The sequence below is a fragment of the Heloderma suspectum genome, chromosome 17, assembly GCF_057233095.1.
Source record: "Heloderma suspectum isolate Gila_16-S chromosome 17, 16-S_ref, whole genome shotgun sequence".
Classification (NCBI taxonomy): Eukaryota; Metazoa; Chordata; class Lepidosauria; order Squamata; family Helodermatidae; genus Heloderma; species Heloderma suspectum.
Window position 1 is genome coordinate 13526221 of NC_139474.1, and position 14830 is coordinate 13541050.

General features: G+C 50.4%; 1 protein-coding gene across 2 annotated transcripts; it reads right to left on the bottom strand.

The window, feature by feature from the left end:
• Positions 1–7687: 7687 nt before the first annotated feature.
• On the bottom strand, positions 7688–14332 carry LOC146334561 (protein S100-A13-like). Of its 2 annotated transcripts, none has more exons than XM_084824292.1 (3): positions 14170–14332; positions 10973–11232; positions 7688–8040 (listed from the first exon to the last, which is right to left on the bottom strand). In XM_084824292.1, exons 2-3 carry the CDS (start codon positions 11114–11116, stop codon positions 7903–7905), a joined length of 282 nt encoding a protein of 93 aa, XP_084680418.1. In that variant the 5' UTR covers positions 11117–11232; positions 14170–14332; the 3' UTR covers positions 7688–7902. The 2 variants fall into 2 exon arrangements, with proteins under 2 accessions (XP_084680418.1, XP_084680420.1); XM_084824294.1 differs by having other exon boundaries at positions 14128–14332.
• Positions 14333–14830: the final 498 nt, after the last annotated feature.

A 14830-nucleotide genomic window follows, 5' to 3' on the forward strand; every position in this document is an offset into this window, starting at 1 on the left:
TTTTCAGATTTTCAGGGCCCAGTCAGAGCTGTACATGCATCTTAGACCTGAGGATTTCCAGACGGAACAGGTTCGTGTGGGTTTTGTTATTAACCTGCTGTCGGGCATGGCCGCTAAATGGGCTTCGGGACTTCTTCTCGCTAATGACCCCCTGCTCGGGGACTATCAAGGTTTCATGACAGCCATGGCACGTTTTTTCGGTGACCCCCTGCGCACGCAGACGGCTTCTCGGGAGATTCGCCGCCTCCGGCAGGGCAAGGACTCAGTTTCCAGCTACGCGACAACCTTTCGCTTGCTGATGCAGGATTTACAATGGAATGATACCGCGCTAGTGGCTCAGTTTTTGGATGGTTTGAACGACGAGATCTTAGATGAGTTGGTGCGCACGCCCTGCCCGCCTACTTTGGAGGAGCTCATCCAGACCTGCCTTCAGATAGATAGTCGGCTGGAGGGGCGCCGCCAGACCCGGCGGGGCGCCGGGAACCGGGATTTCCCTCCTCCCATTCCCCCACGTTTTCTGCCTCCTTCCCCACCCCCTGCTCCGGTGCTAGGGGTGGAGGAGACCCCAATGCAGCTGGGGGCTACCCGAGCCTCACTGCCACCAGAGGAGCTTCAGCGCTGGCGAGTTGAGCGCCGATGTTTTCGATGTGGAAGTCTGGGACATTTCGCCAAGACCTGCCCAGTTAAATCCACGGCACCGCTGCCTCCTCCTCCTCTCCTTCCCCCTCCTCCTCCTCCTCCTCATCCCCAGGCTTGACTAGACTGCCCCCCAAGCTTGTTGGGGGCCTCCAGCTTGGGGGTCAGCTTCCCACCGGCTGGGTGCCTTCCCCACCCCCCACCCCATCTGCGGTTGCATGTTCACCTCCTCTCCCCACAGCGGGGTGGGGTGGAGGCACTAGCTTTAGTGGACTCGGGGGCTGCGACCAGTTTCATGGATGAGACCTTCGCCCTCTTACACGGGATTCCTACCCTGCCCCTTCCTGCCCCCTTCGCAGTGCAGACCATTGATGGGCGTCCTCCCTCTTCCGGCGAGGTGACCCGTATTACAGTTCCAATCACTCTACGCGCCCAGTCCCACGTTGAGCAGATTCAATTTCACTTAGCCAAGGTTCCCTTATACCCAATTGTGCTGGTTTTTTCCTGGCTCTCTAAGCACAACCCTCAGATTTCTTGGGGGTTTCGGCAAATGGAGTTTGCATCTCCCTACTGCCGGGAGCATTGCCTCAAGGAGGAGGCGCCAGTCCCTGCCCAGGCTTTCACCCTTTCCCCCCTTCAGCTACCGTCATCCTCCCAGAGAAGTATGCAGCTTTTCGGCATGTGTTTGACAAGAAGGAGACCGACCGGCTTCCCCCCCAAGGCCTGGCAGCAGCTGCGGTGCCTCACTCTTGGGAAGAGCTCCTTCACTCTGCACAGGCTCAGGATGATTTTGTTCGCACAAAGGTGCAGGAATTGGGGCTAGCATCTGCCCCCCCACTCTACCCCCTTTTCTTTGTGAGGTGGCCTGCTTTACCATTCCGGCTGGGTCTATGTGCCTTCTAGACCCCTCCGCAAGAGGGTCCTCCATCAGTGCCATGACTCCCCCACAGCGGGGCATTTTGGCGTCGCCAAGACCCTGCATGGAGGGACGAGGGATTTTTGGTGACCTCGTGTGTGTCAGGATGTCAAGTCCTATGTGGCCTCCTGCCCAACCTGCCAGCGAGCGAAAGCCCCCTCAGGCAAGCCCACAGGCTTGCTTCACCCCCTGCCTACCCCCTCAGGACCTTGGAAGCTGCTCTCCCTTGACTTCATCACTGACTTGCCTCGTTCACACGGTAAGACCACTATTCTGGTGGTGGTGGATTTGTTTTCTAAGATGGCCCATTTCATCCCCTGCTCGGGGTTGCCCACAGCCAGGGAGACGGCAGAGCTGTTCGTGACGCATGTTTTCTGCCTCCACGGATGGTCCGAGGGCCTCATTTCCGATAGGGGGGCCCAATTCACTGCCCATTTCTGGAGGGAGCTACTGGCGTTGCTCCATGTGACGCTCCGTCTTTCCTCTGCCCACCATCCACAGACGGACGGTCAGACCGAGCGCACCAATGCGACTCTGGAGCAATATCTGCGCTGTTATGTCAATTACCAGCAAGATGACTGGGTTTCCTTGCTGCCTCTCACAGAATTTGCTTATAACCATGCCTGCCATGCTTCCACCCGCCAAACTCCATTTTTTGCCAATTTTGGTTACCACCCCAAGGCCTTCCCATCCACCCTAGCTCCCTCTTTGGTGCCAGCGGCCCAGGACTTTTTAGAGGAGTTGCGAGCGGTGCACCACCTCTTACGGGACTCCCTCGAGCAAGCCAAGACAGCCTACAAGGCCTCGGCAGACCGGCGGCGCCAGCCGGGTCCGTCTCTGCAACCGGGGGACTGGGTTTGGTTGTCCACCCAATACCTCCCCTCTCACTCGCCCGCACGGAAGCTTGCGCCTCGCCGCACGGGGCCTTTCCAGGTTACGGCCCAGATTAACCCTGCTGCTTTTTGCCTGGCTCTCCCCCCCTCCATGAAGATCCATCCTGTTTTTCACCGGTCCTTGCTGTCCCCCCTGGTTTCTGGCGACCCTCATCGCTCAGTCAGCTCCCCCCCACCGCCAGTGCTGGTGGAGGGGGAGGAGGAGTTTGAGATCGCGGAGATTCTGGACTCCCGCCTTTCTCGTGGCTGCTTGCAATATCTGGTTGACTGGAAGGGGTACGGGCCTGATGAGTGATCCTGGGAACCCACAGAAAAAGTGCATGCTCCGTTGCTGCTGCGGCGCTTCCACCAGCTGTACCCCCACAAGCCCGGGGCCCCAGGGGAGGAGCAGGAGGGAGGGCCTCATGGGAGCGGGGATGATGTCAGGGTGGACACTGAGCCCATAGGATCCCAGAGTAGTTCTGATTCGGAGGAAGAGTAGTCGCTCCTGGGAGAGGAGCGCGCCCCTTTTTCCCAGGGCCCGCAGCTGACAGAGATTCCTCCCACCCACATTCCTAGATTAGAAAGCAGTCCAGGGAGTGACCGAGCAGAGATAGCAGACTGGGTGGATGCGCGGCGCAGACGCAGAGAGCGGCGCCAAATGGAGGGCGCGGAAAGGAGGCGTAGCGCCCGGTTGGCGCTTAAAGAACGGTTGCGCCCAGAGGATCCAAGGGAAAAGGGGAGGGATTCTCCCTAGTCCTTATATTCTGGGGTCTGCCAGTAACTGCCTTTCAAACGGGGACCAACTGTTCCAACTTAGGGCATAGGGATGCTGCTGCTCAGATCTAGTTGCTGCCTGTAGAGTTATTAACTTGTAAGAGAAGAATAAAGCTTTGAAAAGAATCCCTTTGTCTGTGTCTGGACTTGGCTACTGGATTAGACTGAGAGAGCCCTCCAAGGAGCCCTTGACAGCAAAAGCAAAATGGGCAGGGCCAGAGGCAAAGGGGTGGGGCCAAGATAGCGGCATATTTTTGCTGAATGTACTTACTGTCAGTAACTAAGAAGAGGCATTTCAACCTTTCAGCATGGGAGAAAGGCTGCACGAAAGCCCGGAAACCAGCAAGAGAGCCAGTGTGGCGTAGTGGTTAGAGTGTTGGACCTGGACTCTGGAGATCCGGGTTCCAGTCCCCACTCGGCCATGAAGCTCACTGGGTACTTCAGGCCAGTCACTGACTCTCAGCCTATCCTACCTCACAGGGGTGTTGTGAGAGTAAAACGGAGAGGAGGAGGACCGTGTAACCTGCCTTGGGTTCCTTTCAAGAGGAAAAAAGGCAGGATATAAAATATAAATATAATAATGAAACAATAATCAAAAAAAGATTGGTGGTTGTGGGAAGGGGGCATGATCATCAGAGGAACTCCAGAGGGCTGGACTAGAATCCCAGGCTGGCCAGATTTAAGCCCTGGGCTTAACACAGCCAAACTGATCTGACCCACACTCACACTCCAGCCACTGTACCACAGTGGGTAAGGCTGTAAAATGGGCATCCACTCTGGATTTTGGGCTTCTTTACATGGAGCTTTTGTCCTGCTATTGAGATTGGTTACTCATAGAAGTTTGTGGGTCCTTTAGATGACATCGTCAACCTCCAGGGCATCTCCCACGCTAAATGACCTTTATTCTGTTTTTAAAAGATCGGAGAGTGAGCTGTCAAATTACCGTGCTTGAGTTCCCTCATTAAAAGAGGAAAAGCCGCAATAAGAGGAACTAGACCACAGTGCCATCTAGCGGCTATATAATGAAACATGGAAAACTCAGATAAGGGGGAAAAGTGGGGAAGGAAGCATGTGTAAAGGGAAGCTCAGACGTCGGCGACAAGGGAGAGGGCCTTTTTGGTGGTGAGCCCCAAATTATGGAATGATCTCCCTGACGAGGCCCGCCTGGCACCAACATCGTTATCTTTTCGGCACCAGGTTAAGACTTTTCTCTTTTCCCGGCTTTCAGCAGTATATGATAAATGTTTAACTGATCCTGGAATGTCTTATGGTTATGGTTGTTTGTTTTTGAGACTGTTTGTTTGAAGTTGTCTTAGATATATGTTTCTTTTGTGTATATTGTCTGTTTGTGTGTTTTTTATGTAAATGGTTTTTAATTTCTGCATATTGTATTTTTAATTGTTTATAATCTTTGTAAACTGCCCAGAGAACTCCGGCTATTGGGCGGTATAGAAATATTAATAATAATAATAATAATAATAATAATAATCATACTGGGAGTCCATTGTGATCCTGCATTTAAAATGGAAGCAGAAAGCCCCATTTTAAATGCAGGATTTTAGGCTGGTGTAAAGATGTATTTCAACTGCCCAGTCTCCTCATTTCAATGGCTTTCTGTCCTTCATCTTCAACTCTTCCGCGGTTTGTGTGACTTATGCTGCACATTCCAGGGAGCAATCCCATGGATGCTGGGTTATTGAAAGAAGGAAGGAAGACAATTGATTCTCCACATCAGTTGCAGAATTTCCTTCTTAGTGCCGGAGAAAACAGAACCGTTGGGGCAAGTTCAAGGGCAGCCGTGTGCTCCATGACCACTGCCTGCAGGGCTGCTGAAGGCTGGATGCTTAGTCAAACACCGCTGGACTCAAAAGCTCTGCGGGGTGGTGGTGGGATATCGCATTGACCCATCTAATCATAGCTGAGTTGTGAGCGTGTGCATAATAAAACCAGAAGCAGCTGGAGGAGGGGGAATACCGTACCTGCATTGTTGATGGGGAGAGATTAAAAATAAATTCCCAGTTTTCCAGATTGTTCTTGTAATCAGGGGTTGTTTTTTTTAATTGTTGTTGTGCAACATTTGCATCCTTCCCCTTCAGCTTCCTGCCTGTTGCAGATGTCCCTTAGCCATTGCTGCTTCTTGCGGACATCCCTTAGCAATTTCTGTCTGTTCTGGACATTTCTCTCCCCCTCTCATCATACTAGAACCCAACGGGGTCATCCATGAAGCTGATAGTTGGGAGATTCAGGACAGACCAAAGGAAGGGCTTCTTCGCACCGCGCAGAGTTAAACTATGGAATTTGCTATCACAAGATGGCCACCAACTGGGATGGCTTTAAAAGGGGGCCAGACACGTTCCTGGAAGAGAAGGCTATCAATGGCTACGCGTCCTGATGGCTATGTGCTACCTCCAGTATCAGAGGCAGTCTGCCTATGTGCACCAGTTGCTGGGGAACATGGGTGGGAGGGTGCTGCTGCACTTGTATCCTCTTGTGGGTTTCCTGTGGGTACCTGGTTGGCCGCTGTGTGAACAGAATGCTGGACTAGATGGACCCTTGGTCTGATCCAGCAGGGTTCTTCTGATGTTCTTAATTTGTATCTGTTGTAGAAGTAACCTTCCTGCTTCTCCTGCCAGTGACTGAATGAGTCAGGGAGCCCGAGGTGTCTTTTGTAACACAAAAGTTTTAAACAAAACAAAACTTCTTTAGAAGTTAAGTGCTTCCCCTGTTGTGTCATAGAACGCTCAAGAGTTATTTAAAAACAATAAGAAGGCCCCCAGCAATGCTAGTGTTTTCCCCTCTGACAGCCTTTGCCCCAACCCAGCGTACTCCAGATGGGCTGAACGGTAACTCCCATCATCCCCGGACAGTGCAGACTTTCTGGGGAGGATGGGATTGTGTGACCCGTCTCAAGAGTGCAGGTTGCGGAAGGCTACCATATAACAATAGCCTGCTTTTTCAAGACTACCCCCCCGCCTTTAAAAGAAAGAAAAATGGTTGAACTCCCGCAATATGGAAAGCGACCTTGAGACCGAACCACCCAAGTGGAGAGGCCCCAACCCAGCTGATGGCTGTAAGGGGGAGGAGGTTGTTACATACAAGAGTCCCCAGCAGACAGGAATGGGTGACTTTTTTTCCTGTGCCACTAGCACTCCACCTCCCGGGAAAACTTGGCTGACGAAATGTCGCGGCCCAATGACACCACCTCGGCTGCAGTAATTGTCATATAAGCCAGGGGTGGGCAATGCTAGAGGGTCCTGGGGACCAATTTCCAACTCCTGCAACCCACCCTTCTGCTCCTGCTGCACCCTTCCAGCCACTGAAATTTGGCAGCAGCACCCCCCCGCCCAGCAGGTCATATTTTCACTTTAAAACAAGACACACGGGTTCTGGGGAACAGCTTCTAGGTAATGGGGCTGGTGGGACTGGGGAGGAGATGCGCTGGGACCTGGAAGAGCTCTCAAGGAAAGTAGATGGCCTTGGTTCAAGGTCATTATATGGTAGCAGGGAACAGTGGTAGGGGTGGCTGTTCAGGACCTGGGAGAGCTCCCATGGAAGTGAAGTGGTCATGGCTCAATGCTGTTGTTCGGTAGTAGGGAATAGAGGTAGGGGTGGGATGTTCAGAACCTTGGAGAACACCCAAGGAAGGTAGATGATCCTCTCTCAAGGTCATTACCCAATAGCAGGAAATGGAGTTGGGGGTCTCTTCAGGACCAGGGAGAGCTCCTGAGGAACAGAGACGTTCCCGACTCAAAGGAGTCATCGTCTTCAGGAGGTTTGGGCCAATACAATGCGGCATGGCTCAGAATCCACCTGTCTGCCTCCAAGATTGCCTCCTCACCTTGCTTGCTTTGTGGTCAGCTGGTCCAAGGATCACCTCTGCTCCTCCACACCATTAATGCCACTACAATGGGGGACTTGGCAAGCTCGTCGTTTTGCAAAATGGACAACTTCCCTGCCCCGATAAGCCAGCTAAGTCAGCAGGGGTGGTTGCCCAAGCATTTCTTGCCAGGGGTGGGCGGGTCTGCGGGATAGCTTTTAGCACCCCTGATTCTCAAGGAGAAGAGGGAGGAGGTGGGGCAATGGATCCAGGGAAGGAAAAGGGGCAGCACAGAAGCATGAAGTTCTCCTACTGCACCGGTACTATGAAAAGTAGAGAACAAGTTAGCTGGGTTGCATATTGGCAACTGCTGGGCCTTAAAACAGGGAGTGTATTAATTTGTCTGCTGTTGCTCCATCTAGTCACCCACCAGGGCTGCCAGTTGCAGCATTCCCAGGATAACAAATGTTTTTTTGGGTTGTGCATTGACTCCACCTACCCAGGCTGTCTATTGGGCCCTCCTAAGCGGGAAAGACTTCTGACAGCTTCCTGTCCAGGCTGGAGGCAAGCGTAATATTCCCCGACTCCCCCCAGCAGCTGCCCAAGTCCTGGCTCTGGCATCCCATCACTTCTGTCCTGCCTGCCAAGCAAGGAACGAGCAACACCAGCTCGGAGGAAAGGCTTTATTTGGAAGTTGCAACCCGCTGCCAGATAGATCATATATCCCAGTACCTACCTCACACAAACATACACCGCAAATGTTCGTGGTCAAGATTTTCTGTTCCCACCTGTCTGTTTAACTCTCTCTCTCTCTCTCTCTCTCAATCTCAGTCTCTCTCAATCTCAGTCTCTGTCAATCTCAATCTCTCTCATACACATGCCTCTCACTTTTTTTCCCCCACTTCTTCTCTCTTGATTTCCTTGGCCAGCTCCCCAACAAGCATGCAGAAGTCTTCAATGCTCAACCCGTTGTTATCGTTGATGCCCAGGCGCCTCATCTTCTCATCTAGATCCCCCACATCCTGCAAAGAGGAAAGGGAAAGTCAGAGGGGGCTAGTGGGAGATTGCTGCAATGAACCTCCTGGCACAGGAGCAACCTATCTCTAAAGACTGGATGCTCGCAGCAGACAATGGAAGCAGGCGTTGCTTTTTTGTGCTAGCTGCTCTTAGAAACAGTATTCTGGGATTTGAGTGCACCCATTTAGTCTCACGAGTGTGGGAGGGTGCTGTTGCAGGACATTCCTGTCCTGCTTGTGGGTTTCCCCTGGGCAGCTGGTTGGCCACTGTGCGAACAGAATGCTGGACTAGATGGATCCTTGGTCTCATCCAGCAGGGCTCCTCTTATGTTCTTATGTTCATCCAGCAAGGCCGTTCTTGTATACATCAGAGCAATAATAATAATAATAATAATAATAATAATAGGCTGCCCAAGAAGATAGGGTAGAATGGAGGTTTTCAAGGAACTGTTGGTCCAGAATTGAAGCAATGGGTTCCCCTAGGAGGAAAGACTCCCATATGTGTTGGACTACAACTCCCATCATCTGGAGACAGCTGGATCCAACACATCTGGTTTTTGCCAGTTTGCGGAAGGCTGCTTTACAGGATGAACTGCGTGGAGAGAGCCGACAGGAGGAGGATTCCGTTTCTGCCCTCTCCTCACCTTTGTGCAGCCCGATCACCCAGTAAAATTGACCGGAGTCAGCTCAGAGCATACAAAAGGGAGTGCTCCTCCACACTATGAACCATTCACTTCTGGAACTTGCTGTTGCAAGATGTGTTCGTGACGGCTGCAGCTGTTCGTGTTTGTGTGACCCTGTGAACCATGCTGTGTGTGGTCCAGCTTCTCGCTGGATGGTAAACCTGCTTCTTGACTATACTACTACACACTGCAGCTGGTGTGTGTGTGTGTGAGAGACAGACAGACAGACAGACAGACAGAGATAGACACACACACTGAGAGATACAGAGACAGAGACAGACACACACAGAGAGAGAGAGAGACAGAGACACAAGAGACAGAAAGACACAGAGTGTAAGATTTAAGATTAAGAATGCTTTAAGATGGGGGTGGGGGTGGGCTTAGAAACTAGGGGTGCTTCCAGGTGGACAACTCCAGTCCAAAGGTGTTGTCCAGCTATTTCTGTCTGTCACAGGAACCTGTGAAGCTGCCTTATACTGAGCCAGACCCATGTTCCATCTAGCCCGGTATTGTCACCACTGACTGTCAGCGGCTCTCCAGGCTTTCAGGCAGGATTCTTTCCTAGCCCTACCTGGAGAAGCTGTAGACTGAACCTGTGATGTTCTGCGTGCAAAGCAGATGCCCTGTCCAGGGCTGGCAACAAAGTCAGGCATGGCTGGCCACTTGCCAAGGGCCCGCACCACAGCATGGGCCCTCTGACAAGAGCCCCCTGTATTTCCTCCTCCTCTTTGCCATTGCAACCTGCTTGCTCACCTGCCTCTCGCCCCGGCCCAGACAGCAGTGGTGGGTAGGAGGAGGAACAGGAGATGCCGCAGCCTCCTTGCTCACTGGGTCTCTGCCTGCCAAGCAAGCAAGCGGGAGCCATGATGAGAAAAAGGAGGAGCACCAACTGCAGCAGGTGACAACACCTCCACTATCAAATCCCACGTTTGAGGCAGGACATGATAAAAGCCTCTTTTGGAAGTGCCCTTGGCAATCCGACCACATCTCCCATGTCATATCTGGTTTGGTCCTTAGGGGCACTTCCCTAGGGATGTATGAGAAATTAGTTTCAGTTCATTTTTTATCAGGATTTACCCAGGTTGCACCTCCCAGACCAAATACGGACTCCGAGGCAATGTGAGGTCAAAGTCCGTACATTTCCGTGCCTGCAATGCAATTTGTGGACCCCAACGCTCTGTCTGACAGCACATGTACATTTGAAAAATGTGCCTGAAAAATGAGCAATTTTAAAAAAAGCACACAAATATCCTTTAATCATAGCAGAAGAGCACATACGTTTCAAAGATGTGCACAATTTATTTATTATTATTGCATTTATATCCCGCCTTTTTTCCTCTTGCAAGGAACCCAAGGCGGCTTACATTATCCTCCTCCTCTCCGTTGTATCCTCACAACAACAACCCTGTGAGGTGGGTTGGGCTGAGAGTCTGTGACTGGCCCAAAGTCACCCAGTGAGCTTCCATGGCCATGTGGGGAGTAGAACCCGGATCTCCTGGCTCCCAGTCCGTCACTCTCACCGCTACACTACACTGGCTCTCACAATTGATGCACAATTGCACAATTGATGCGAACATTTAGAAAAGTACGCATGAAGATACGCATGGATTTTCATGCAGGAACAAAAAAGCTGATATGGACTCTACTCAACACTGCACCACATTTTAAGAAGGATGCAGACAAACTGGAGAGGGTTCAGAGGAGGGCAACAAAGGTGATCAGGGGACTGGAAACAAAGCCCTGTGAAGAGAGACTGAAAGAACTGGGCATGTTTAGCCTCAAGAAGACAAGACTGAGGGGAGATAGGATAGTGCTCTTCAAGTACTTGAAAGGTTGTCCCAGAGAGGAAGGCCAGGATCTCTTTTCAATCATCCCAGAGTGCAGGACACGGAAGAATGGGCTCAAGTGACAGGAAGCCAGATTCCAGCTGAACATTGCGGAAAACTTCCTGACTGTTAGAGCAATACGACGATGGAACCAATTCCCTAGGGAGGTTTTGGGCTCTCGTACACTGGAGGTATTCAAGACGAGGCTGGACAGCCATCTGTCGGGGATGCTCTGATTTGGATTCCTGCATTGAGCAGGGCGTTGGACTCGATGGCCTTGTAGGCCCCTTCCAACCCTGCTATTCTATTCTATGATTCTATGACTCGAGCTGGAATTTGGAGAGCTGGAGTTCTGTGATTTTTCATATCCCTACTTTTCCCCTTCTGCAGCCCTACCCTTCTACTTGTCTCCCCACATTCTATGCTCACCTTCATGAGGTTGGGGAGCTGTAAGGTCACAAGCTCCTTGAACTCGTCGATGGTCAGTGTGCCCTTCTTGCCTCCGTGGGTTGTGAATACGTTGGCGATTTCCTGGATGGCCGTCTCCACTTCTGTCCATTCCACGCTGGCCATGATGTTATGGAATGGGGAGAGGGTTCCTCTCCTTCCTCGCTGCGGTTGTTGGTCAAGGGATGGGGTGGGTTTTCATGAAATGGGTATCAAGGGATCCCTGCTGCATAGGAGGGGAACTGTGAACCCAAGAGAGAGGAGAAATGAGAAGGTGAGCGAGAGGAAGGAAGGAAGGAAGGAAGGAAGGAAGGAAGGAAGGAAGGAAGATGCACATATACTGCCAAGGCTTCCAGAGTGGCTTGCAAACATCAGTAGTAAGACAGGCCCTGCCCTCAGGATTACACTTCTAAAAGATATGACACCTGAGGAAAAAGGGAGGAGGAGGGAGGAGGGGAAAAAAAGCAAGCGCAGGCCTCACCAGTTCTTAAAGTTAGTGCTTGTCATGACAAGCCAGGAATGGAAACAGTTCAGGTACCCCAAGGGAATGGCTGCCGGTTAGGTGACCTTTGGAGAAAGGAAAAACAAGCTGGTCCCATGAAAGAAGAGATGGAATAGCCCTGCTGGGAGATGCTGTGACAGCCAATTCCTTCAGTGGCTTTTGAAAGGGATTTGCCACTCGGGTCAGCAAAATTCCTGAGTTTGCACTTTAATGTGAACCTGCCCCACGTGCATTTCCCAGATCAACCTACAAGCTGAGACACAGTTCTCTTTTGGTATGTTAGTGAAAATAAACATACAGACATGCATGATGTTAGGGGAAATTGCTTGCAAAAATCCATACGTTAGGCAAAACGGCACACAAAAATGCATATATTTGGAGAAATGTGCACACAAACACATTTGGTTTTTTTGCTGACTTTTTTTGACAAACTGATGCAGACATGAGACAGAACAAAAGATGAGGAAAATGAGAAGAAACAGAGACAATCCTAAACAGACAGATTTGCCCATCCCTATTTTGCCACATTTGTAGAGAACAGCTGTGCCCATGGTATTAACTGGAACCTCCATGTTCAGATGCAGTCTACCTCTCAGAACCTGACTTTAGGAATGGAACAAAAAAAGCAGCAGACATTGCTTTCATGTCCTTCTTTGTGGGCTTCCAGAGGCATCTGACTGGCTACTGTTAAGAACACAAAGTTGGACTAGATGCATCTTTTGGACTGAGTGACGAAGGAAGGAAAGATTGGAGAGAAAAAGAGAAGTTGCACAGAATTACAAGCAATATTGACTCTGATTCCTCAGAGAACCGAGCCCTGGTGGCACAGATGCTTGGTAAAATCCCTTCCCTCTAATTCCCAGATGCTGGGTAAAATCCCTTCCCTCTAATTCCCAGATGCTTGGTAAAATCCCTTCCCTCTAATTCCCAGATGCTGGGTAAAATCCCTTCCCTCTAATTCCCAGATGCTGGGTAGAATCCCTTCCCTCTAATTCCCAGATGCTGGGTAGAATCCCTTCCCTCTAATTCCCAGATGCTGGGTAAAATCCCTTCCCTCTAATTCCCAGATGCTGGGTAAAATCCCTTCCCTCTAATTCCCAGATGCTGGGTAAAATCCCTTCCCTCTAATTCCCAGATGCTGGGTAAAATCCCTTCCCTCTAATTCCCAGATGCTGGGTAAAATCCCTTCCCTCTAATTCCCAGATGCTGGGTAAAATCCCTTCCCTCTAATTCCCAGATGCTGGGTAAAATCCCTTCCCTCTAATTCCCAGATGCTGGGTAGAATCCCTTCCCTCTAATTCCCAGATGCTGGGTAGAATCCCTTCCCTCTAATTCCCAGATGCTGGGTAAAATCCCTTCCCTCTAATTCCCAGATGCTGGGTAAAATCCCTTCCCTCTAATTCCCAGATGCTGGGTAGAATCCCTTCCCTCTAATTCCCAGATGCTGGGTAGAATCCCTTCCCTCTAATTCCCAGATGCTGGGTAGAATCCCTTCCCTCTAATTCCCAGATGCTGGGTAAAATCCCTTCCCTCTAATTCCCAGATGCTTGGTAGAATCCCTTCCCTCTAATTCCCAGGTGCTCGGTAGAATCCCTTCCCTCTAATTCTGGTTTTATTCTGGTTGTATTATTATACTGTGGTTTTAATGTTTTATATATTTTATATTGTTTTATTATGTGCTCTTTGGTTTTAATTTTTGTGAACCGCCCAGAGAGCTTCGGCTATTGGGCGGTATAGAAATGAAATGAAATAATAAATAAATACATACATACATACATACATAATTCCTGGATGCTCCGTAAAATCCCTTCCCTCTAATGCCCAGCTTTTCCTACCTGGACAGTGTTGCTGTTGGTCTTATGATATGTTTCCCTCTATCCGACAGTGGCATGCCAAGTTAATGCCCAAGGGAACCTGCCCCTTCCCATAGACTCAAAAAGGCCCAGAATCTTATGGTCCCTCAGTGTAAGAGATATTTCTCTCATTGTTTGTCTCTGGCATCTGGTTTTCAGAGGTACACTGCGTCTGAATCTGGTGGCTCTACTTGGCTGTTACTGCTTAGACTTTCCCTCCTCCATGAATTTGTCTCATCATGGTTGTTTTTAAAAGCCATTGAAGGTACCAGCTGCCAATGACACCTTGTGGACTATTTTGGATCCTGGTGTGTTAATATAATAGGAAGTGTTGGTATGAATAGGTAGATTTTCACAGTGAATTTTCCTCCCAACAATGAGACAGTGGATTTTGGGCACAAAACTAAGATATGACCTCAGAAAGAAGTCCCTCTTGAGTTCACTGGGACTTCCTCCCTAGCAAGTCAAGGGTTCAGGATTGCAGCCTGATTTGTCAAAATGTGGCCATCTCATGCTTTCTACCGCTATATCAAACGGGCACATCTGCTGAGGTTTGGGTACCACGTCCACTGATGTGCATTTAACCAATTAATGCACCAGGGTTTTTTTTATTATTATTATTAATCACCTGAATGATTAACCAGCTCGCAAGATTCTTCTAACTGTCTGGCAGCCTAACAGAAAAGCTACGATGCCCCAGATTAGATGTACCCTGTGGCAAGGGGGGAAAGCCTTTGTGCGCGCGCGCACACACACACACACACACACACACACACACACACCTTTTGCATGGTGCCCTCTTCCAAAAGGGAATTGCCTCTTACCCTGAACGTGGATGCTTGCCGGGAAAATGGCAAAAGAGAGATAAGCCCAGGGCTCTTTACACAGCTCAGGGTAGCTGGAATTAGGGGGGGGGGCGGAATAGGTGGGATCAGAGCTCCATTAGCTAAGAGAGCTGCTGGTTTTGGTTTTTTACTTCCCAGAGTCAGACAGACACGCCCACCGCCAGCCTTCTCCCCCCGCCCCTTGCACTCAGAGTTCTGGCTTTGTGTCACTGCTTTCCTGTTTGTTGGTGGCAGCAAAGTTCAACATCTGGGCTCTTGCCTTCCGTCCACAAACTTTTTCTGTGCAAATGTAGAAATCCTGCCAAGAGAACAGTGGTTGAGGGGAACACACAGGACTTTCTGTGTGCAGGCCAGAAAAAGCACATGAGAGGGGGAGTTTGTGGGTTGGATGCTCAGCCCAAGTCTGGGGCTGAGTTAGCGGGCAGGAAGCGGGGGGCCTCCAGGAAAACAAATTTCATTGGTTGACATACTCGGTCGTAGCTTGCCGGAAGGCATGGCAGGTCATTGCTCACACTGGTACAGAAAAGGGAGGGATTATCTCCCACCCCACCCCACCCAGCAAGTAAACCGGATGTTCTAGCCAGGCTCCTTTGAGCCAGGAACAGCTTGAGAACATGTCAATGAGGAAGAAATACAAGTA